Source organism: Colias eurytheme, chromosome 2, assembly GCF_061535395.1.
Source record: "Colias eurytheme isolate Ceu_HAF_F1 chromosome 2, ilColEury1 Martin Lab GWU primary, whole genome shotgun sequence".
In the NCBI taxonomy this organism is placed as follows: Eukaryota; Metazoa; Arthropoda; class Insecta; order Lepidoptera; family Pieridae; genus Colias; species Colias eurytheme.
In genome coordinates this window covers 7,680,471-7,704,500 of record NC_142981.1, presented here as the reverse complement: position 1 = coordinate 7,704,500, position 24,030 = coordinate 7,680,471, and the positions used below count along the sequence as shown (strand labels likewise).

The following is a 24,030-nucleotide window of genomic DNA, read 5'->3' as shown; positions in this document are numbered from 1 at the left end:
CAAGTGCATGGCCCAAGCAATGCCAATATAAGTAGAACATTTCATGCCCTTGACAGTTCGGAATATTTAGGTATAAAATTAATTAAACTTTTTAGTGACTACACCTCAAATTAATTGTATGAAAATATATTCATGATAAGAATCAATCTACAGCGATATTTGTAACAATCGTATTATTAATGTAGAATATTTATTTATTTGAAAAGAAAATTTCGATTGAAAGAGGAAGACAAAATGAATATTCCTGAAGATTTACTACATATTTAGGTATAAGGAGCACCATTATATTTTTTAAAATTATATAAAATAAATTTTAATCAGCAGGAATGGCCGAGTATCTGGACAAGCGGAGGGGCCATCGCGCCGAAAAAGCAACCTGCACAATGCCATGGCGGCTGAAATGGATTCATCTTGGGGTATGAATTTAATTATTATCATATCTATATAAAGGAAATAAGAAAGTAACTATTAGGTACATTTACATTGCAAACAATTTATTTTTATATAATTATTGGAGACATGCCATATTCATACATAGCCCTCGAGCAATAATTAAGTTCACCTGTCCTTTCTCATCTTCAATAATAATTATATCGATTAACGAAAAACCTTCAGTAACACATCACCTTCTGTGGCGGTAATACAAGTTGTTTTATTTACAGATCGGCCGGCGCATATAGAAGGTAGATATAAAAAATACTCAACGACATCATCAATTTATTCCAAGAAGGCTTTATCACATCACAGTGAACACATCGAGAGGTATGTGGATAATACTAAACTGGTTTTGTTTCGAATGTGCTTAAGCGATTTAACTGTACCTTAATCTGTTTTGTGTAGATCGTGGTGGTACGCTTGTTGCCAAAAGTGTCACAGCGAAGAGTCCGGAACTCCGTCGTGGGAGCCTCCGCACTGGCAAAAAATTTGCCCGTACCCGTTATGTCCTTCATACAGACACTTTGCTCAAAACGTTTCAGTATTATTAATTGGTGAGTAAATCTATGAATCTTATGTAATGGTATTTAACGTATTTAGCCTTTTAATATTTATAATTATTATTTTATACTATCTAATAAATGGAGCATGTGCATATAACTAGGTCTTTTTAATGAGCTGGAAAATGTTATCCCTATTAACTTCTACGTTCCGATATATCAAATTACTTGCACAAAAAATTACAACCTTTATTCATGTTAAAATGTTTACTATAAAATAATTTTCTATCACAAATAATCTACTTGCTTAACATTGACATCATCGGTGCGCAGTACCTACTTTATGTAACTAATCGAATCAAAACCGTGACTATGTCACAAAAAATTTCCGATAATGGAACCAATTTGCTCTTTTTTAAAATATATCTATACAAAATACCTTATCACCAAAATGCCTCCATTTTTTGTTTTAAAATTAGAAGTATTTATTAAAGTTTTATTTCAACGTAATTGTGATATTGCTTCGCCTATAAAACTATTTGCCATTTGCGATAAAAGTGTTATAGAAAATGTGTTAAAAAAAATCTTTTATGAAATTGTACATATTTTATATGAATAATTGCATTTATATGAATAATTGTCGTAAAATTCACTTAAAGACGTCCCCTTAAATCTTTCTCACTAAGTATTTAGTAATATGTACCTACTTAAATTATTGTGGTTCCTACTTCCTTTTACAATATTTTTCATATGTGGTTCAATATTTTCTGTAGTTTTAATTTCTTATGGGTGAAGGCGTTTCATGTCTGAAAAATATTAACCAACGTTTTCAGAATAAAATATTTAAGAATTTTTCGTCCGATATTCCATTGTCATTCATAACTGTTGTGTTCACAAAATCTTGTCTATGCAGGAAATGTGTGGTCACTTTCATGAACAAGAATAACGGCAAATTATATTTTTAATGTGATTAAACTCAGCGTCCTATCCTGTTCCTTTCCAAATGTTTAAATAATGGAATAATGTTCGTCTTTTTATTCTAAATCTTATCCTACTATATTGTAATACAAAAGTTATCTTTAACAAATGGCTCTTTGACAAATTGGAATGAATTAGTAGGATTAGTATTATTATTCAGTTTTGTCATTAGGTAGGTACACTTATCCATTCTTGTGTTATTTTACAGGTATTTTAGTTTGGGTGACAATATGGATAATATTAGGGGAAACAGCAGCGCCCGGTGGGCAGCTGTTTACGCTCGCCGTGATGACTATAGCGGCGTACTTCGGCGGATGGCTTATGGTGAAACTTACCACACTGCCGGCGCTAATCGGGATGTTAATTGTGGGAATAATCCTAAAAAATATTGGTTTTGTTAATTTCAATTCCGATTACCAACATGTGTGCTCTTATATAAGGTGAGCGCAAAACGAATTTGAAATTATAATTTTTGTTTGCGTGAAATATCTGAGAATATTATAATCTAACCCATACGATATTTTCTATTTCAGAAAAATAGCTTTAACAATTATTTTAACTAGGGCAGGATTAGACCTAGACCCAGTTGCAATGAAAAAGTATTTCTTTACTGTTATAAAACTAGCTCTAGTGCCATGGACATTCGAATGTTGTCTATGTGCTGTTATGGCCAACCTTTTGCTCGGATTACCGTGGGATTGGGGTAAGTTTGAAATTACCTATATCAAAATACGGCTAAATTATTCATAAAATCAAAAAAAATAATAATTTAATATTTTCTCCTTATAGCATTTCTACTTGGCTCAATAATAGCAGCAGTGTCACCAGCTGTAATCGTGCCTTGTCTATTCCGCCTCAGAGGTAAAGGATATGGAGTGTCCAAAGGGATCCCCACACTTGTGTTGGCTGTATCCGGCGTAGACGATGCTGCCAGTGTTGCCGTATTTGGAATTGTATCATCTATTATGTTTTCAAGCTCATCAATAACCATGAATATAATACAGGTAAAATAACGACATCATATTATAAAATTAAAATATGTTAACTCTATAGCGCTTAGAAAATGTACAATTCAAATACACGATTTAACATGTCCACTGTGCACCGGATGTTCATAAGTTATTCACACTTATAAGGTTTAGTTGGATAAAATTTTCCAATAAATTTATAATGTGACCATGATCACGACCGCGACGGTGAACTCGAAAGCGTTTAAGGCATGGTCAAATACTGTGAACTAGATTTTATGCTATAATTTGCTTTTATACAGCAATTATAAAAATTGCTAAAATTATATCATAATAATTTATAAAGTAAGAGTAATCACATTCAGCTCATCGACTTTGTTTATATAAAGAAGATAAAACGGAAAGATATTTTCGGAATTGAATGACTTTGAATTGAATTATTATTAAAAAATTACATATTTATTATAAACAACGTACATACTATATTACTTATTTTATATTTACTTGCAGACTCATGAAGATTAATTGCAATTTATTCAATTAATTATCTAATATTTAAATGCTCTTGCTAAAAATTATCATATAATTATTTTTACGATCTCTTATTAATTCGATGTGTTATTTTATGATGGCGTCTACTTAAGCGAACATTACAATTTACAGGGTCCCCTGAGTGTTATTGGTGGAATAGCTTTTGGTGTATTTTGTGGCTACCTCGTGAAGTATTTCCCGGAACGAAATGATGCCTTTTTAGTACCTCTAAGAGTACTCCTTTTGCTTACTGGAGGTCTAATGTCCGTCTTGGGGTCAGAAGAAATCGGCTGGGGAGGCGGTGGTACGGAAAATTATTTTTAATTCATTTCAACGATAAATATTTTTCCATTGCTTTTTTAAATATTTATAATATACACGTGATATTTCTTCACACAGAAGTATTGTAATCAGTTTCCTCTTTGCTTACTAAGTAGTCGTAAAATTGTTTGGACTCAATACATACGAGTACGCTGATTGTTTTCCACGCTAAGCAGATTGGCTTTCACTCAAACAATACCTTGTTATAAGAATAGTAACAGAGCTGCAATAAAACAGAGAGAAAACAAGCGAAATAAAATAATCACATTATATACAATGAATGAATAAACAATGTTACTAAAATTTACTTGTTTATTACGTTGAATTAATAAATAAGTAGTTCTACGCGCGAAAACGCAAATTTATCGATGTTTGTTTTCAGGTCCTTTGGCTGTGATAGCGTTTGCCTATGTTGCTGGTAAAAATTGGGTAGAACAGGGCTGGGAACTAGAAGATAATCCTGTTGCTACTGCTTTCGAAATTTTCTGGATGTTCTTCGAACCTATGTTGTTTTCCGTAACTGGGGCACAGATTGTGGTAAGAGCATAAATGTATAAGATACTAGCGGTCCGCCCCGGCTTCGCCCGTGGTACATGTTTACGTTTTCTCTACATAAGAACCATCCTCGTACTTCAAGGAATATAATAAAAAAAGAATTATCGAAATCGGTTCAGCCGTTCTCGAGTTATGCGCTTACCAACACATTTTGCGATTCATTTTTATATATAAGAAGATATTACGTTAGGTACACATTAAAGGTGCATTTAAAATAAAATATATTTGAAAGTACACAATTCTCCCATTTCCATGGTTTGTTATATAACAAAGAGGTTATAAATTATTTATAGGTACTTAAAGACAAATTAATCAATCTATTTCTTTTGCAAAAAAATACCTTTATTCCCATATTGAACTTATTATTTGTTTTTCAGATTTCCGAATTGCCGCCACACCTAGTTATGGTGGGATGCGGAATTCTCATGACTTGTGTAGTTCTAAGAGCTATTGTCACCAGCGTCAGTGCGGTGAGGAGCAACCTCAACATGAAGGAGAAAATATTTGTCGGTTTGGCTTGGATGGCGAAGGCTACAGTTCAGGTAAAGATTAACATTTTTCTATTTCAATTTATATCGAATTAAATAAGTTATATAGTATCAACGCAAATTTGTGCAAATATAAAAAAATGGATTTAATTAAATTAAAAAAAAGTTGCAAAAAAATTAATTAATGATAACGTTTGTGTACGTTATATTTTTGTGGTTGACTTAGTTTTAAATCAAATATTTTGATATTTCCATATTCATACAGAAATTAAAATGTTATTTATTATATTCCAGGCTGCTCTAGCGCCTGTGGCCTTAGATGAAGTTCGAAAAATGGCAGGAGAAGACGGACCTTCAGCAGAACTAATTAATTACGCTGAAACAGTGATCACGGTTTGCATCATGTCAATTGTGATAACGGCCCCACTCGGAGCTATTGTCATCACGATTACGGGACCAAGGCTCTTATCTAAGACCACAAAGCCACCAGTTTTGGAAGGTAAGAAATATTTTGATAAAAATATTTGACTCAAATTATTTATATATCAAAAATGGCAAAAAAGCACGATACCAAAATAAAACATTGTTTTGTTGTTATGATACATATTTTATTTCAAATAGGTACATAAGTTTATCTAGTGTGAATAGGAAAACTGTGACGGAAGATTTTTTCTTGGATCATAGTATGAGGATGTATTATGCCTTGCATATTGATTAGCTGGGCCCGAACCAGTAGCAGTGTAAGATGGATACTGGTTATTATTATAAGAAGAAGGGTTTAGATACTGATTGTGATTATAATTGTTATTGTTAGTGTTATTTTGGGGCGGATGATAACCATTTAACACCAGACCTTCGATTGGATTATAATTTAGATTGGATGATTGAGGATACATGTTATTTCCATTTTGTTGTCCCGATGGAAAGTGTTGATTGTTGTTATAATTATATCCATGTGGTGGGTTGGGATAGGTAGGTTGAAAATTTTGATTATTTTGGTTTGGGGGAATATTATTTATGCCATGCTGATACGAAGTATTAGAAACGTTGTTTAATCGATACGTGGAGTTGGTAAATACATTGTTCCTATTTGTATTCGGTTCAACTCCATTGAAATTTGATAATCCTTGATATGAATTATTACGCTGATTATTAAATGGATAACTTCTATAAGTAGTATTTTGTGGTGGTCTTCTAGAATTATAATTATTATTGAACTGTGTACTCGGAGTTACAGCAGCTAAGCTTGAATAGTTAGAACTTGGGTTATGTCGTGGTCTGTTTGTATTAAAATTATAACCAGAATTGAAAGTAGAATTAGTTGAATGGATATTTGGATAAGGATTGTTCACCTTAACGGGACTACCAGGACCAGGAGCATGAGGATAGTTATTACTGTAATTATATGGTACCTGATTATTATTAGGAGGAATTTGATACGGTGGTCTCGAGCTGACTGGGTTATATCCCGGATATGCGGGAGTTGGATTCCATTGCTGACTGTGAGCATTATTATATGGCATATTATTTGACGATAAATTTGGATACAAGGGCTGGTACACACCATTTCTTGATGTATTATTAATGCCTAAATTATATGAGGGCTGCGAATAATTTTGTTGGGGATAAAACGAACTGCTGTAGCCATTATACGGTGATCTGGTGTTCGATGCGTTCGTCGAAATATATGGATTAGACGAATAAGCCGTGTTCATTTGCCTCTTTCTTCTTTTTAAGTTTTTGTCGCCCGTCTCGATTCCAACTGTCGTTTTCTTATCTTTAGGTACAATATTAAAACTTGCATCATTGGCTAAAATAGTTTTAACTAACAATGAGGGGTGCTCATTTTCGTTCTCCAGTCCATTCTCCGTGAAACTCACTATACTCTTACTGTAAACATATTCTATACTCAGAAAAATGATTAAACAAATAGGAGTATAAAAATAATTCACTGATCTTAATGGTCGCATTTTGAAGACTGACTGTTTTTTGTAGTGCGATAGTAGTAGGAATTCTTATCAAATACTCTTTGACCTTCAACTATCTGGAAATATAATGAGAATGTATTAATTATTAATATATTAACTTTGTTATTTTACCATACCTATAAATGTTACCAGTTATCAGAAAGGCACAGTAAACAAGTCTATAAAAAAAATGTCTAGTTTCGAATATTTTATTTTTCGGAAACTGTTGTCTCATTGTTAAGTAGATTTTTTGTAGATAAATATATTATGTAGTTCTATTTTTCACTTTAACAGCTAGACTAGATATCTACATGAAAGTTTAAACAGGACAGTACGAACTACTAGGTACTCATTTAAAATACCCGTTTGTAAATAAGCCAATATTCCAAATAGATCCCACTACTCATTTTCCGAAGCTGATCAAACAAAAATATTTTGCTTTTAAACTTCTTTGAACATCAATTTAAATAAATATTTGTTTACAGGCTGGCGGCGCTCACACAGGCCATCTATTCGCGATATATCTATCATCGATGAGGAGGAGATAGCGGAAAGAGACGCTGAATTGAGTGCAGAAATACATAATTCACCTCCCAGTAGTCCAGACCCCACAACCAAGGCTCCCAACGCCTACAGCACGCCGAACCCCATTACTGTTCAACCCAACCACCGAACGTAATTCTAATCATTCCTTGATATCCTTTTACCGTCCACCACTATACGTTTTTAAAAGCGCTTGGCATGTGCTTGAAATAATGCCCTGGTCGAGAATTTATTATATTTGCACAAGTAGTCTTAAGTACCTATGTGTTAAGAAATTTTATTAACCAGACAATAAATCGAAGAAATCTAAAGATAACACGTCCAACAAACGAAATTGAAACAATATATTCTTATAGTATCTAAGTATAGGTAAATATATCACATTGCAATATTATATTGGAAGAAATAACTATTGTTTCATGTATATTATATTATCTACACATTAATAAAAATTACGTTACCTACGGTTAATAAAATTTAATTTTTCGTAATATACAATATTAAACATTGTGATAAAATTTACTATAAGTGAATGGGAATGTCGCTTTGAAAAACAGTTATAAATATTTGTTCGCCTGCAAGTTTAAGTTTAAGTAGCATTAGGGAGGTTCTTGTTTAATAAATTATTTATACTTTTGTAGATATGTTTAGTGCCTAGTTTAAAATCAGTATTTTATGACCATTTACTCTTAAGTGAAACATCAATTATGTTATATATAAACTTAAACTTACTTTGTTATTAATTATTGTTTAATATCTACTTAATTTTAAATTCCGCTCTTAAATTTATTTTCACGTAACTAAGTATTATATGTGGTGAAGGAAATAAATAATATTTATTTTCATATCTACATAAAAATACATAAGTTGTATAACTATAATGTACCTACAATTTCAAAATTAATATTTAATATCACGGGATGTGATTTCCAATATGTGACTTAATGAATTATGAAATATTATTATTTTACCTATATCGTTTTAAGTCAATTTCTTTTAATGATGAAAAAAATATAAAAGATTGAAACCTAAACTATTTTGGTTGTTTTATTTATGTACATAATATAAGGATATAAATTAACAATAAAACTGTAATAAATATTTTCATGGCATGCTATTGGAACAGAGTGAGTATTATATTTAAAAGACCGTGGTGTTTCCAAGACTTTTTTACTACTTTTTCATACATATATTCAAGAATATACTAACATTCGTTCACGGAACATTAAGCACAATCAGCTTGCGATTTTCTCTACGTAAGTATATAACTTTAAAATTTATTGTGTTCAGTTAGTCCTAAATCTATACATATAATAAATCTGTAGAAGGGTCAATTCTGTACATTGAAAATATTGAAAAAATAAATAGCAGGGGGTGTTACTGGATCGATACCAAGCCCAAATATGTGATTAAAAAAATTTTTGTCTGTCTGTCTGTCTGTCTGTCTGTCTGTCTGTCTGTCTGTATGTGAAGACATCACGTGAAAACTAACGGTTCGATTTCGATGAAACTTGGTATAATTATACCTTATTATCCTGGGCATAAAAAAGGATACTTTTTATCCTGAAAAATGAACGTAGAAAAAAAATAATCTTAATTTTTCAGTTTTATCCATAGACGTTGTTCTGTAGAACAGCGAACACACGTTGGGTATTATTATAGGCCTAGCCGTATTTGAGTCCAATAGATATTTATAAGATGTTATTGTCAGAGTTACTCAAAATGGAGAAATAAACCATCCACGCGAAGACCGACATCCGCGCGGACGGAGTCGCGGGCGGAAGCTAGTAAATAATAAAATTTGGCAAGTGGGAGTCGGACTCGCGTACCGAGGGCTTCGAAGTCCGAATCTGTTTTTTTATGATGTGGTAACTTTAAAATTATGCTTTTATTTTCCTTAATATCTGTGATGTATGACGTTGCTTTTTACCGAATTTACAGATGCTTATAGATAAATCTAAAGATAATCTTATCCAATAATAATTCAATTCAGAGAAGAGTAGAAGGAAAATAATAAAATTACGAAGTCCATGGTTCTCTAGTTTCGGATCGCAGAAAAAAAAGAGTCCAAGCACGGGTTCGAGAAGGACCACAGGCCACGGCAGTGGCAACAAATGAAGGAGTGCGCCAAAGTTCTCAACTCTTATAATGGGAACTCCGTCTTTCATAACATTTTTCATTCTAACAATCACTCTTCTTACTTTATTTCTTATATTCATCATTATGAATGCTTCAACACAAAATATTTAAAAAAACAACAGTACAGATGTTTAAATATTTTTCCATAGTGATATGATATTTTTCGTAACCCAGACTGTTATGAACATCTTTGGTCGAAGGTACTATAATTTTTACATTTGAATGCAAAGTTTAGGAAGTAAAATTTCAGGAAGAGTCATTGGGATAAAAGTTGTAGTCGAACCACTATAGTACCTAAATATGGGATAATGGCGATGATGATGAATTTTTCGAAATAGTCTCAGGCTTTGATTGAAAAACAACAGTTACAAAAACCTAAGATCAACTCACTAAAGAGTTACGTTAGGTTTCTGGAAATAGAGGAAACATCCATATTATAAAATACATAATATATGAATCATGCAATAGGTAATTTTATCTCTACTTTGATAGGCAATTTGATATTAATTATGAGGGCTTAAAAATGTTGTATTAATATATCATCAAAGACATACCTATCTTGTCGGTTCAAACAGGCTCATAATGAACCAGTAAATATAAACCCACCCCAAGCAAATGGTTCGTTTAATTGATCTTTCTTCGTATTGCATGTTTTTACGAGTAGGTAATATAAGCATTATGCCCTCAATCTTCACCCATCATATTTTATATAAATGATTCTTTAAGAATATTACCAATGTTTACGTAATCCACTTTAAACAGACGGGAACTCGGCCCATATTGTAAACACATGCAATGTAAACAATTCTTGAATATTTGATTGTAGCAAAACTGATTACAATAATGAAACATAAAATAGATAATGCAAATATATGCGTAATAAAAAAACGAAAGAATTCCATTGACAATATATTTATTTTAATGTTTATATCATAATAATATTACATTTCATAATGTAGGTATTTAGAAAATTACATATCATACACCGTAGGTAAATACTCTTCAATAATGGTGATAGGTTATAAATTTGTTCTGATATTTTGGATAATTTAAGTACTTATTTAAGAAAAATAAAAAAATAGTATCATGCTTATCTGTTGAGCTTTTCCTCTTATTGTGCAGAAACTAAGAACTATTTTGCGTATTCATAAAAAAAAAAAAACTTATTGTAGTTTTCGTTTTTTATTAATTGCAATTAAACGACACTGAATTAATTAATCATTCGCATTCAGTGACCTACAATCGTCGATTAGAATATTTAAAAAAAATTTAACTCAAATGATGGATTTTTTCACAAGTTATAGTGTTTTCAGGTTTCACACATGACGGACAGGAAAATTTTTTGACCTATTTCGGTGTTTTTTTCCAATTCTATTGAAGTAAATCAATTTTTAAAAAGTAGGTATGGGATTAATCTCCATTAAATTATCTCGACAATAGTATGCAAAATATCTTGATTCCGTGAACTAACAAGGCTATAATAATAAGAATAGCTGCAAAAATGAGGCGAAACAAATTTTTCGATCGTAAAGCACTCTCTGATGCTTCGCATCATGAGTCGTGCAAAATTGTATGCTGCGTTGAATAGATACAGTACCGTACATAATATTTATCTAGAATCACAGTCAAATATCCTAATAGATAACAAACAAGCTCCAAATTAAGCTGCGCTAAAAAAACTTTGCTTTAAAAAATAAAAGTTTACCCAAAAAGTAGTAAATACAACAGGCAAATTTTATCTACTACACATTTATTTTTTTGCAAAATTTGTTAATTCGTCAACTCTGGATGTTTTTATAACATTGTCTGAAAATACATACTATAATGGAAATATTGTGCAAATCTTTAAATTTGCAACTTGTTAAGTTCTTTTCATAACCTATTTCTAGGATTTTATAGCAAAAGAACACTTCTAAAACTATAGGTACTCTTATGTAACTTAACTCTATGTGTCATTTTTTATATATTTGACTTAAAATAAGTACGTATAAACGTTTAATATTTCGTTGATAGTATACTATTAAACAAAATCATTTCATGAATCTAAGGAGCGACTAAATAGAAACTACACTACTAGATACTAACAACATTCAAATCAAGTACATAAAAATAAAACTTACTTAAACTATCTAAAAAATACAGTTGATATCATACAGACGATGACGCAGTTAAAATTGTATCGATTAGGTACAAACATCTAACATACGTGGAACTAAATAGCTAAAAATGACTAGAGCCATAACCTAAATTGTATGGAACAACGCTTTATTCACAGTAAAATTTATAATTAATTACATACGTAACTTGATCCGTTTGAGATTAATACAAATCGGATTTTTCTATATTTAAAGAGTCATTAGGCACATTTTTGTACACTTTTGTCTCGCTGAGTCATTGCCACAACAAATGATAACATTATTCAAATATTGTATCGGTGATTTTATGATATCTATAAATAACTACTAATAGGATTTTGTACAAACATATTTTATATGAAAGCTGCATTTTAAATGAAAAAAGAAGCTCAAACTCCCTCTTTACAAAGTATAAAGTAAGAAAGCAAAAATCAAAACACTGAATTAATAATTGTCGCTGCACATGAATACATCAACTTTTATTGTAGGTAGGTATATTTTATACTTAGACAATGTTACTGAATTGTTCAATAAGTTCACAAGCAAAGAATTGGGCATCATGGAGTTTATTTCCGATCTGTTCATTAATTAGAATACCTGCTCTATTATTTATAATAATTTCTATAATTGGATGCAGATTCATTTCAGAACCACAAGTATTATTCTAATAGGAGACAAACAAGTATGTATTTGATTTTTATTTTTATGTGTCTGAATAACAAGCCTTTTATTTTTAAGCGAACAATCCTCTCCATTTTTAGATGACAAATGTCGGTCATAAAAATCTTATATATGTATTATGAAGAAGATTTTAACGGCCATAATGCTAATACAAATTTAATGAATGTGTATTAGCATTATGGCCTTATTAGCATATTATATGATTACTTATACTGAATTATTTTTAAACATTTAAAACTTATTAATAAAAGATTTTAAACGTGATTTATAAATATTATTCATCATGGCAAGCTGTCCCTTTGACCACGCTCCCTATAAAGTACCTATAAGTGTCGAACACACAACGTCAGATTAAATACCAAATTTCTGAATTTGAATGGACTTTAATAACGTCATGAAAACGGTGGTTCAATACTGACTAGTTTTTTGGTTGCATTTGAGTTGTTAAAAGCAATTACAAAAACTAAGTAAACTGTAACAATAATACCTACCTAATAGCTTAATATGATGCTATTTTAATTTTAATTATTACACATTCCTACATCTTATATTGTACATAAAATTTAATCGGTCCATAACATAATATTTAATTTATTCTATTTAATACTCTGCGGTGCACTTATCCTAAGGTTAGCTCTTTCGTCAGAACTTATTGTTCTTGAGAGGAAGGTGGATGATGTTCGTCCCGAAGATGATGTGGCATTTTTCTGAGCGTCCGGTTTCTCCAACCCTGTTCATATTAGTTCAAGTTAGTCAACATTCAATAAACCAATCGATGCCATTATGAAAATAAAATAAATGATCTAAAAACCATTATTCACTCTGATATTAAGTAGTATGTACCTATATGAGGTTAACGCACAAATGTACCTATTATTGCTGTAATCCATTGCGAAAGACCCTTTTCACACGGACGTAATTAGTAATTTGTTAAAATATAAATATATAAGCCATCAATCACACCGATCACGTTAGTATATAGATTAGGGCATTATCACTAAACATTGTTATGAAAAAGTTGTAACCAATTATTACTATCTTGAGTGCTTTAAGTGCTAATGTGCGTATAAAATTCGTTACAATTTGCGAAATGCGAAGAGGAAAAGATGTAAAAATAATAACATCAAAAGTCAGCAAATTAAAAACAAAGCTACGCCAAATGTAGCGTTAACAAAATGACTACGACAAATGTAGTGTTAAGGGTTAACTGAATTATACAACATCTAAAAACATCAACATGTACTTGTATTTATTGGAGTCCGTGATAAACCTGTAAAAGATGAGGTAACACACTTTTATTGTGAAAATTAGTTTTGTTTGCAAACCAGTTAAAAATACTTTTGGTTTAAAAATATCAGTTTTAATTTATTTTTGTATCAGCTTCAAGGACTACCTAATGCACCGCTTGTTTCATTTGTAGACAGAAGTCTAAATATTTACTTAACACAAACAGTTTTTTAAAGATTTCCTTGCAATTACAAGGAAAATATAAAATAATGTACCACATAATTCTTAAATTAATAGCTTTCAATGTCTTATTGGTAGCTCAATAATGAAAAAATAAAAAAAGCTCTTACCTAATCGTTTCCTTATGACGTAGTACAGCTTCGGTTTAACCACAAGTATTAAGAAAATAAACACTCCTTGCAATTGATTTATGAGATCTACGATGTTCCAGAGCCACTGGGGATCAGACACAATCGTGGAGAGCAACTCGGACACCCATCCCGCTCCCATAACAACCCACAGCTTTCCGGTCAAAATGTACCTAAAATTGTAACACATTTTTATTTCACTGAAACTCAGTGAAAGTCATTCTTTATAGTAATGAATTAAAGGAGGAAGCATTTAATTAACGTTTGACAATTGAATTGACCTCACATGCAATTTAATGCAATAATTATTGCATGACCTCTGTAAACTATAACCTAATGTTTTAGTCGCATAAAGTCTACAATTAGTAATGCATGGTTCAGTTTATTTGATACAATTATGCATACCGAAACATCAATGTGATTGATTTTTCATTAAAGCCAACGAAGGAGTAGTAGTACCTAGGAGTAGTACCCTACATAAGCAAATAAACACCGTTTCCGAACCCGGAACTGGCATATGTATGAAGTACTACATTGTATACAAAAGTGCGTAGATGCTCCACATTCATGTCGCAAAACACAAATACACACCAATACGTTAAGTACGCTCTAGTAAACAAACGCCCCAATACGAGGAAAACTCAAATCGTTACATGCTTCACTCCCACGACTGATGGGTATATTTAAAGACTCGCTGATAAATCTTTACAAAAAATAATCGCTGTTATAGTAGGCATGTGTACGTACTTAGCTCTGTCTATACGGAATCGTTTCTTTACTCGTTCACCAACTGATCCCGCTTGTAGGCGATGAACTTCCGACTTCACTTTGGCGCAGTATCGAGCCGTCAGCATCCAGAGGATGAAGTTTGTACATGTCACAATGCCCATAGGTACGACGAAGAAGATATAGTGAGGCCAGTCCGTCTCCGTATTTTGAACTATTAGAATTAATCCAATTTTTCATTGAATTTCTTAATACTAAAATAGTACAGTACCTACACCCACATATCATTTACACAAGTCTTCTTGAAAACCGGTAAGCTTTTCCGACCGGATGATTCACGATTCATTCAAAAAAATTAATCTCATTGAAGATTCCGCGAGGAATGATTTACAGAACAGTTTATTACTATTACAGTTACTTTATTAATAGTCGACAACTATATTTCAATTGTAAATATTAGATACCAGTGAAAAATAAATAAATTTTGAATTTGAATTTGATTTGACCAATTTGCATGAAAGATGGTATAATTTATTCATTACGTTACAATGATAATAAAACTGAAAAAATATTAGATTAAATCAAAAATAACAAAGTTAATGTAATATTAATGTAATGAAAGTTATTCTTTTATGAGTTCTAGCTCAATAAGTTTTCTTTGGAAATTGTTAAGGTTTTATTGTATTTTTTCATGTATCTGAAGTAATTTCTATTCTTAACATACCTACTAACTTGATAGATATAAAGGCGAATCACTATACCCTACAACTCTATACAATTATCGGACATAGATAGTATTCAAGAAAAGTTGAGGTCTCAACTACTTACCAGCGCCAAACCAACAGGCCCCACTCCCAATATTAGCGTCCAAATAGATCGACACAGGATATCTGTCCAGCAGAAACATGGTCAATGTAAGAAGAACTGTGATTCCCCATGCATATAACGAGTACCAGATAAATCGGCGCCGCTCTGACGCTGATTTGCGCAACGGTTTCACTGTTCGGACACTCCTGCAACAAACAAATGTTATATTTACTTACACCTATGTAGTCATCCTCATAAGCACATATTGCAAACAAATTTTCGAGCAATTTCAATTTAAATTGCATTATTGTCATCTATTAGCATATTATATTATTTTCTGCATAAAGTCATCTAATTATGACGTATTATCGAATAGCTTGTGATGCTTGTATTTATAACGCTTAAGTTACAGTTCATAGACACGATAATTAATTTCATAAAAGAACTGCCAGTCACACTTATAATTAACTTCACACCTATAACTGGTGTTCTGCTGCTCATTAGATACACCCATCTACTACATTTAATATGAACTCACGATATTGAATAGTTAGGTCAAATGTGTGATGTATATGAAAAAAAAATCCCTAATAATTGGCATGTTCTCCGTATATAAATTGTAATTTTTAATGTGTTACGTACAAGTTACGTGTTATGTAGAGTCAAATAAAATTAGTTCAAAGCTTGATCTTCGATTACCCATGATATGTTTTAATATAACGACTTCGCATGTGGCGTACACTTCAATGTAATTACATTTTTCAACTTTGTAACCTTTTACAAAGTTGAATGAATACTGTATCAGTACCTGATACGAAAATTTGCAAAATTAACCAGAAAATTTAGTTATAATTTACTTATTGTAAAAGCTCGACCGATTCGATGTAAAAACTCTTTAATTTTTTCAAAGTTGATAAATTGCAAAGATCCTGTTATGTTTATAAATTAGCGATTATCTTAGAATTTGTTAGAGATTCTTGAAATCATAACATTGTGTTATTAATGAATCATAATATCTATTTTGACAGCGCGTACCTATGTTGCTCGCCTCACGTAGACTGTTCAACGTTGGTTTTGTTCTTTTTAGTTGAAGTTAACAACAATGAACAATCTTTTTACCCAAAAATTTCTAGTCATTCGTATATACAGACTTGCTGGAAATAGCATTATTTAGGTAAATAATAACAAAGGAATAGTTCACATGGTATTTAACTGTAACTCATTTACTTAAGAAAAGCTATAGATCATATAGAAATTCGTGTTCCGGGGTTTGTATCAAACGCGACCTATTTAAGCTGATGCTAATGGTGCTTCTAATTCTATAGACTATAAAGTATATTATTTGGATTTGCAACACAATGTGTTCAGACGTAAACAAACTACCTATATGCTCGTATATGAACACTCCGCGAATGTAGCTATATGCAACTTAATATGAAAGTAATTAATTAAGTATAAAAATATTTACGCAATTATATTCACATGTTCTAGTTTATATTAGTTTAATTAAAATAAATACTGTTGCATGAATTAATTAATACTGATGGATCGAAATATATTGGTATGAGTTGGCATGTCATGTGTTTAATGCCACGCAGCGGGCGATTAAACGCTAATAAACTTTTACTTAGCTGCGGTCACACTGATTGAGTCACCGACAACAAAAGCCCTAATAATATGATAACAAATATATACTCATTTTGGATAAGTCCGCACGATTTAGGTCAAAGTACATGTAATGAAATAGGTGAACTGAGGTGTTTTTACTTTTTATTCTATGCTAGTCGTAGGTTTGGATAAATTTGTTTGGGTGGATTTAGTTAGGTTCCTTTTTTTTTTATTACCCAAGAATATAATTATTAATAATGGCCGGTCCTTATTAATAAAGCCCTGTTAATCACGTTGCCCTTAACATACATGGAATATAAAACTAAAATTAATTGTATCAATTTTATAGTGTATAAATAAGTAATACAGGAATTATGACGCTATTACAGACTTTTTATATCCGGCTCGTCGACTTTTCAGCCTACACAAAGCACTATTAAGCTCCCCACAGACATTGAAGCTAGTTAATTACGGCCCCGCCTTTCATGACGCGTAATAAAAGAACATTTTGTGTCCTGTTAAATGTTATTAACATCAATCATGTATTGGGCTGTATTAAGTTATTGACAGATCCGGTAACGATGGATAATTAATAATTATAGCTTCTGATTGTTTGTAGTAATAGACTTCACTTAATCTTTATGGGTTTTAAAACCTTTAAAAATTATGCTCTGTCTTTATTTCCTCTTACCCAAATTCTGCCTTCTACAGTTTTTATATTTTTTCAATTACATAAGTACATAGTAGTCTCTACTCATAAATAAAATAACGCTAATAAGCCAATAATACGAGTACCTACGGCTTACATAATTAACATGTGTCATCCACACCCCTCAACATGGAATATAAATGTTTATTAAATGGAACTGATTAGTTAGCATTGCCTATTTCTATCACAATTATTTTTGGTCACTATTTAAAACTTAAAGTTAAAGTTAAATAATTTGGGATTAACTAATCATAAAATTGTTACATATTTAACTAATAATTTATTTTTCCGTTTGTGCTTAGGTACCTTCTTAGGTACTCATTATTTTTTCAAAAATTTAAAATGATACAGATCCTTATACTGAACGGTGTTTGATTTAAAAAGTTTAACATTTTCTGTATTTTTGATTATACATAATATGTATATAGGTAATTAGCGAAAGAAATGGAATGAAGAAAATAAGTTTATCGGTTTTCCTTTATCTCTAACATTATATTAAGATATTTTTTTGTATTTAAATAGTAGTTAATGTTAATTTTTAGATTCAATAAATCATAATTTATTGAATTTAAATCAGTACAAGAATTTTGATCTTACCCAAATGTCCACCAGATGTCGAAGCACATGACGTTAAGCCAAGCAAACGCTGCCACAAAGCCGAAGTAAATTCCATACCCTGAACAAACAATAAATATACTTTGACATACATCTTTTCTCATATTTTAACTCGCACTGATCGACACACGGTCAAACAATACACATTTGTTCTTAAATAATAATCTTTGTACCAAGTTAACATTGTTATCTTTTCCCATTTGCTCATAGCCATTTATATTCTTAAATAAATAAATATCCGTTTTAATATGTTGATATATTTGAGCACATGCAAATTTTGAGGTATTACTCATATACCAAATACCTACGTTTTTTCGAACATGTTTTTCCTATTTAATTTATTTACTGATAGTTATAGCATGTACACGTTACATGACGCAAGAGGATCAATTCTTCTTCTTCCTCATTTAAAATATTTCGTAGCGTAAATATTTGCTACGTATTCAAATTGTCTGGGAACGCTATTTAAAACTAAATTACTCATTAGTTTTGAGCTTATTACAATTTATAAGAGTTGAGATGAAATCTCTAAAATTCGTAACTAAAGAAAATCCTGGTCCTTATTTATCGACTTGTCTTTATCAGATTAGGTACAGTTCTTAATACTTCTCCTCAATCTTCATGAACCAACAACAAATAATTTCATTACTTAAGTATACAAAATAACAGGATACAAATTTTATAATCCTTCCATTTGACCTATAAAATTACCATTTTAAAAATAAGCAGTTTCGGGAATGTTTAAAGTACATACTCACCAAGGAAAGTGCAAAGGTGGAAGTTCGCAACCGCGCTGTGTTGTACCCGAGCGAGGCAAGAGAACGCTAACAGCATCATGCTAACATGGCAGATCAGGTTTCGGCCATTGAGGTTCCTCAGCTCGGGCAAAGCACAGTACACTATGAGAGTCAGCCCCAGGCACACGCTCGATATAGTAATAATCTGCACAATAAATATTCTATTGTATAAATTTAATACATATTGTACCTATTTGAATAACCACTAACCGCGCCGGTGTGTCGCCTTATTTTAGTAGAATAGATTTCTAAATTATCATATATTAGAAGCAAAAGTTTTTATGATGTCGTAAAATAAGAATAAAATAAAATGATACCTAACACTTATCATACACGATTAAGTGTATTGAACAATGCAAAACAAATAGTCTGAGCGTGAAAGTATTATGTTTATTTTTAGACTATCTTCTTAGATGTCATTGAATGCATAAAAGATTAAAAATATATTAATTCGATAAGTATCTTATAAGTATCCGTTCAAGTATGTAAAAACATGTGAATTGAACAAAGAATTTAGTAGATACTTGTGTAAGTAGATATCTTCCTTAGATTACAAAAATATCTTCTATAATCTTGTCATAATACATATATCTATTGTTAATAAGAAACCTTGTCCTTTAAACGTTGAGGTCTGAATAAATCTATCTATCTAAATCAATATACTTATTTAGACACACAATGTCCACAGCCCGTCATAAGGATTGTTTGACTGACTTATCATATTCTGTAACTAACTATTTATCATAAATGATGTATCGGATTAAGAACATCACGGACAGTCTTCGTCTCTGATAATGTCAGATATTTTCGTTTCCAAACACGCTATCTTACGAACGCTGAATCTTGCTGAAAAGACTTGAATCTTCATTTAGGAAGGTAGTGACGTTAAGAGACGATGTTGCAGATGTTTTTATTATCCCTATCCCCTATTACCTATATTCACTGATGTCGGATGAAGGAAACATTGTGTTCTGCTGACTTATTGAAAAGCTCTTAGCATAAAAGCTTTGAGCATAAACTCAGGTCATACGGCTATGTACCTACCTTAACTTGGACTAATATAAAGTCATAAAGTGCATTTATATTTTTTCACCTATTTAATGTAATGCTTTCACAAGCTACAGCCTTCAGCAATATGGTTTCCATTCATCAATTCACTCAATTTTGATATCACCAAATATAATGTACCTACCTGTTATAGAAGAATGACTGATTCTATATAAATAATTGAATTGTAATATTTTTTTTATTGTAACCAAATTGTAACGGCACTAATGGCCAGACTAAATATATTGTAATACTTATTGGCACAAGAACATAGGTTATTATCTGTGTATATCACTGACGTCAACAATAAATTGGTGAATATATACAGATTTGCAGTATTATTTACCTTATGCCTATAATTTACTGCAAACCATATACCTAAGTATATTTTGTATAAAATATAAATAGTCAGGTATCAATATTTTATATTCAATCATTATTTTCATTGAGTAATAAAATACCCGATACCGAGTCATCTTTTCTACGATAACAAAACTATGACACATAATTATTCGATCCAAAATCTTTAGAGGAATAAGTAATACAGATTTTATCGATGATAATATTATTTATTTTATTTTCAATGCGGATCTTAGGAACCTCTTTTAAGATTGGTAGTAAGATTACATACAACAGACCTATCGAATGATACATAGGTAGTAGATAGTACCCTTCGTCTGACCCATCGCAATAAGAAGATGAACTAATGAAATATATTATTATTATTTGCACAAGATGTTAGGGGAAAAACCAATAACCTAAATCAAATTTGTTTTATGGCATCATATTCACACTTATCCGATTTGTTTGTAATCACTTTTGTATGTAAATAAAAGATAAAAAAATCTTACCACAGAGGAAATGCGATAATCTTTTCTTTGACTTTGGTCCGGCGCTGGTTGAAAACAAAGAACGGCAGTTATGGTGACGTCATTTGTCGGGCAATCCCGACGATCGAACATTTCAAGGCAATAAGTATTTGTTAGAATCCATCCAGATTCCAGGTGCGCGTCCGGCCTGAGTCGATGTTGATCTTGAGGTATGGACGTGTCCAGACCAAACCTTCCAGTTGGGCAAGTCAGGCCAATGCGGATACCCATGACATCTAAATCGTACATTAACAGTTGATACAAACTTTCATACAGAAGCATGCACTGTATTATTATCTTATCTATGCAAGTAGCCCACCTGTGTAACTATAAATTTACTCCTAGAAGCTCTATTTTCAAAATTCGAAACATATAAAATACCTAATCTATAAAGTAAAATATGTTTAATTGTCATCACTGTGTACAGGTTACTGTACCTACACTTTTCACTTAGGGATATAATAAACTGCTAAACATATCATATTCCATAAAAATCGGTCAAGTCATTTCCGAGGAGTGTCCTCATTTTCTTGACATAAAATCTTGTATCTTTATGTAGGTAATAATGTAAAGATATAAATAATAATAAAAATATAGATGATTTCAATTAATTCAAGTTGTTTGACTCCTAAAGTGCTGAGCCGATTTTAATAAAATTTAACTGCAATTTTAACCAACTAGTGCGTTATACAATAAGAAATAGGGAAAATCCGGGGCGACAAGCTGAAAGGGCTATATTGTTGTGTCTGTTTATGAACCTAATCAACAATACTCATGTTATTATTTAACAAATTAAGTAAATACATATATGTACATATATAACCGAGTGTAGGTTTATCTAAATTTAATTTAATATCAAGCGGAAGTATGTTATTATCTCATAAATTATAAATATACCATATATACCATAAATAATGAATAAACGCATCAGGCCAGTGATAAAAACAACGGATAAAACACTTGTCGTTTTTAGATAGGAATTGACGGATTAATATTTTATGTAAATTTTTAGCAAAATGTGATCAAAACTGGTTTAAATTTTGAATGTAGTGAAACACGGGAAATACCCATATGGTAAAGCAGCACAATATTTAGATTGTTGATCAAATTCATGTGAATGCAATATTACGCAAATCTTTATTCATATACATTCAAAAGCATAGAAACTCATCGCACCGAACATATGTAGGAAAATACACGTAAGTACCTACATCGGAAATAATTGTAATTAGTTTAGATGAGTGTTATAATATGTTCTCTGCGTTCCAGGACATTTGAAAAGAAGATGTTAACCTGAACGGGATTTGAAAAATCTAAACCATAATCCTTAAAATGGTGATCTTTTTTTGTTTTGCGAAAAATATTTCACTTCCTACTTAATTGTGTTAATATAAAATATATGATCAAATAAAAAATAAGCTACTTACCAAATAAATCATGATAATTACTTCGTAGAGGATCCGTGTAAGTAGAAATATTAAATAGGGTACTATCATCCTGATCTGGAACACATTCGCTTATGAAACTTCCACATCTGAGAACTCTGAAATGATGTCCTTGTGGACAGCATTTTCTTAAACAATAAGCTCCAAAGCCTTTACAGTCTTGAGAGCACGTTTGAGCTATCAACCCCTTGCCATTATATTGTCGATCCACGCACCATTCTCCTGACAAGAATGTTTTTTCTTCTTTGTCACTCTTATTAACTACTAATAGGCTACTATTCATAACTGTCATTGAAAAGAAGTTTTCTGTTAGCTCCAAAGCATATTCATCGAATTTGCAACGTAATCCATATCCTACTTCATAAATATAATTCGCTTCACTTATATTTAAATCTTTAAAAAGCGAGTCGTCCTCATTATTTTCGAAACTCTCCCTACAAACGTGATATTCTGTATCGAACTGTTGTCCAATAGGGCAGCACTTTCTCAGTTGATTCAGTTTTAATGTAGATCGAGTAATATTAGCATCTTCGCTTTTATTACAACTTAATTCTATTGTCTTAGGAATGTTTTCTACAAAACTACCATTTACTATCTCAATAACAAGTCTATCATAACATGTATTCTCTGAGGAATAAAGCTCTGTTTCTGGATTACTTATTGTCCTAGCTGCAAAACTTTCGCAATCACTAGGCATACCATACTGCACATCGACACCTTTATTCATGAAAAGCGGAGAAATAGAGACGTTATATTTTTCTTTTGCGTAGCCCAGTTCCACACACTCATAATATTCGAACATTGTTAAATTTTGCTCCGTAATTTTTTTAAGAATTTGATTTCTGTCACAACATTTTCGGAAATGATCACTGTTATCACTATCGCTATTTATCCAAACTGCTGCACTGATATCCATACACAAAAGAATAAGTAGCCACATTTTGATAAGTTTCGTTCGAGAGCTTTATCGTCAATATAATAATATGTAAAAAATTATAACAGGTGTTGGACGTCGATCGTCATGGAATGCATTGTTTATTGTATAAGCCGCGTGAAGTGGTCTGCCGGCAGTGACTGAGTGCTGCCAATTGCCCACGCCGCGGCGGCTTCGCTCACTGCTATTCGCCTTAGCGTTTCGCAGCTCACTGGAGGCTGTTATGCCCTTGAAACTGTTAACGCGATTTTCCGCGATCTCACTGTGTTACTGAAATGTGGGTTTCGTTCACACTAATGTTCCGTTTTCACAATACATGTGTTTAAAAAATCCATCGCGTAACGCACGTAGGTGAGTAAAATTCCCGCGTCACTGGTATCATGTAAATAAAGTAGTGAACTAAATAACAAATAATACGATAGTGATAGAGAATATCTGATAGCGCTACAACGACGCTGATTGAAATCTATATCAAGAATTATTATTATTGATAAGTGTGATATGAATCATTCCTGATCCAATTCAAGGAATAAAATCTTTGCGATTGTAAATATTAACAAAAATATCTACAGTTGGTACAGTCAACAATCAGGTATATTGTAACGATCTGCATCTACGGATATTTCAAGATATCATA

The 24,030-nt window shown here is 31.6% G+C and overlaps 2 protein-coding genes across 4 annotated transcripts in view; one reads left to right on the top strand and one right to left on the bottom strand.

Annotated features, from left to right (window-relative positions):
• LOC149910499 (sodium/hydrogen exchanger 9B2-like) overlaps positions 1-8,312 on the top strand; it is a 36,593-nt gene extending 28,281 nt beyond the window's left edge. The window contains exons 3-13 of one of the 2 annotated variants that reach the window (XM_090114530.1): positions 325-416; positions 663-762; positions 841-989; positions 2,122-2,353; positions 2,447-2,616; positions 2,703-2,917; positions 3,545-3,716; positions 4,116-4,270; positions 4,666-4,830; positions 5,071-5,275; positions 7,229-8,312. In XM_090114530.1, the coding sequence (XP_089970656.1) occupies positions 325-416; positions 663-762; positions 841-989; positions 2,122-2,353; positions 2,447-2,616; positions 2,703-2,917; positions 3,545-3,716; positions 4,116-4,270; positions 4,666-4,830; positions 5,071-5,275; positions 7,229-7,422 (1,849 nt within the window). In that variant the 3' untranslated portion in view covers positions 7,423-8,312. Of the gene's footprint in view, positions 1-321; positions 417-662; positions 763-840; positions 990-2,121; positions 2,354-2,446; positions 2,617-2,702; positions 2,918-3,544; positions 3,717-4,115; positions 4,271-4,665; positions 4,831-5,070; positions 5,276-7,228 lie in introns of both variants that reach the window. The other variant, XM_090114522.1, reaches the window with a different exon arrangement.
• Positions 8,313-12,048: 3,736 nt separating this feature from the next.
• On the bottom strand, positions 12,049-23,754 carry LOC149910498 (G protein-coupled receptor Mth2-like). Of its 2 annotated transcripts, XM_090114503.1 has the most exons (9): positions 22,442-23,754; positions 20,997-21,250; positions 19,060-19,243; positions 18,284-18,362; positions 15,391-15,575; positions 14,584-14,776; positions 13,819-14,009; positions 13,485-13,511; positions 12,049-12,971 (listed from the first exon to the last, which is right to left on the bottom strand). In XM_090114503.1, the coding sequence occupies exons 1-9, from the start codon at positions 23,397-23,399 to the stop codon at positions 12,838-12,840; spliced, it is 2,205 nt and encodes a 734-aa protein (XP_089970629.1). In that variant the 5' UTR covers positions 23,400-23,754; the 3' UTR covers positions 12,049-12,837. The 2 variants fall into 2 exon arrangements, with proteins under 2 accessions (XP_089970629.1, XP_089970637.1); XM_090114511.1 differs by lacking the exon at positions 13,485-13,511.
• Positions 23,755-24,030: the final 276 nt, after the last annotated feature.

Bases quoted from the DNA above. Each gene is read 5' to 3' on its own strand.
- LOC149910498 (XM_090114503.1), bottom strand. From the start codon at position 23,399: ATGTGGCTACTTATTCTTTTGTGTATGGATATCAGTGCAGCAGTTTGG. The intron at 14,010-14,583 runs GTACGTACACAT...TTACAATTTTAG, and splicing joins TTCCGTATAGACAGAGCTAA to GTACATTTTGACCGGAAAGC. The intron at 13,512-13,818 runs GTAAGAGCTTTT...CATCTTTTACAG, and splicing joins CGTCATAAGGAAACGATTAG to GTTTATCACGGACTCCAATA.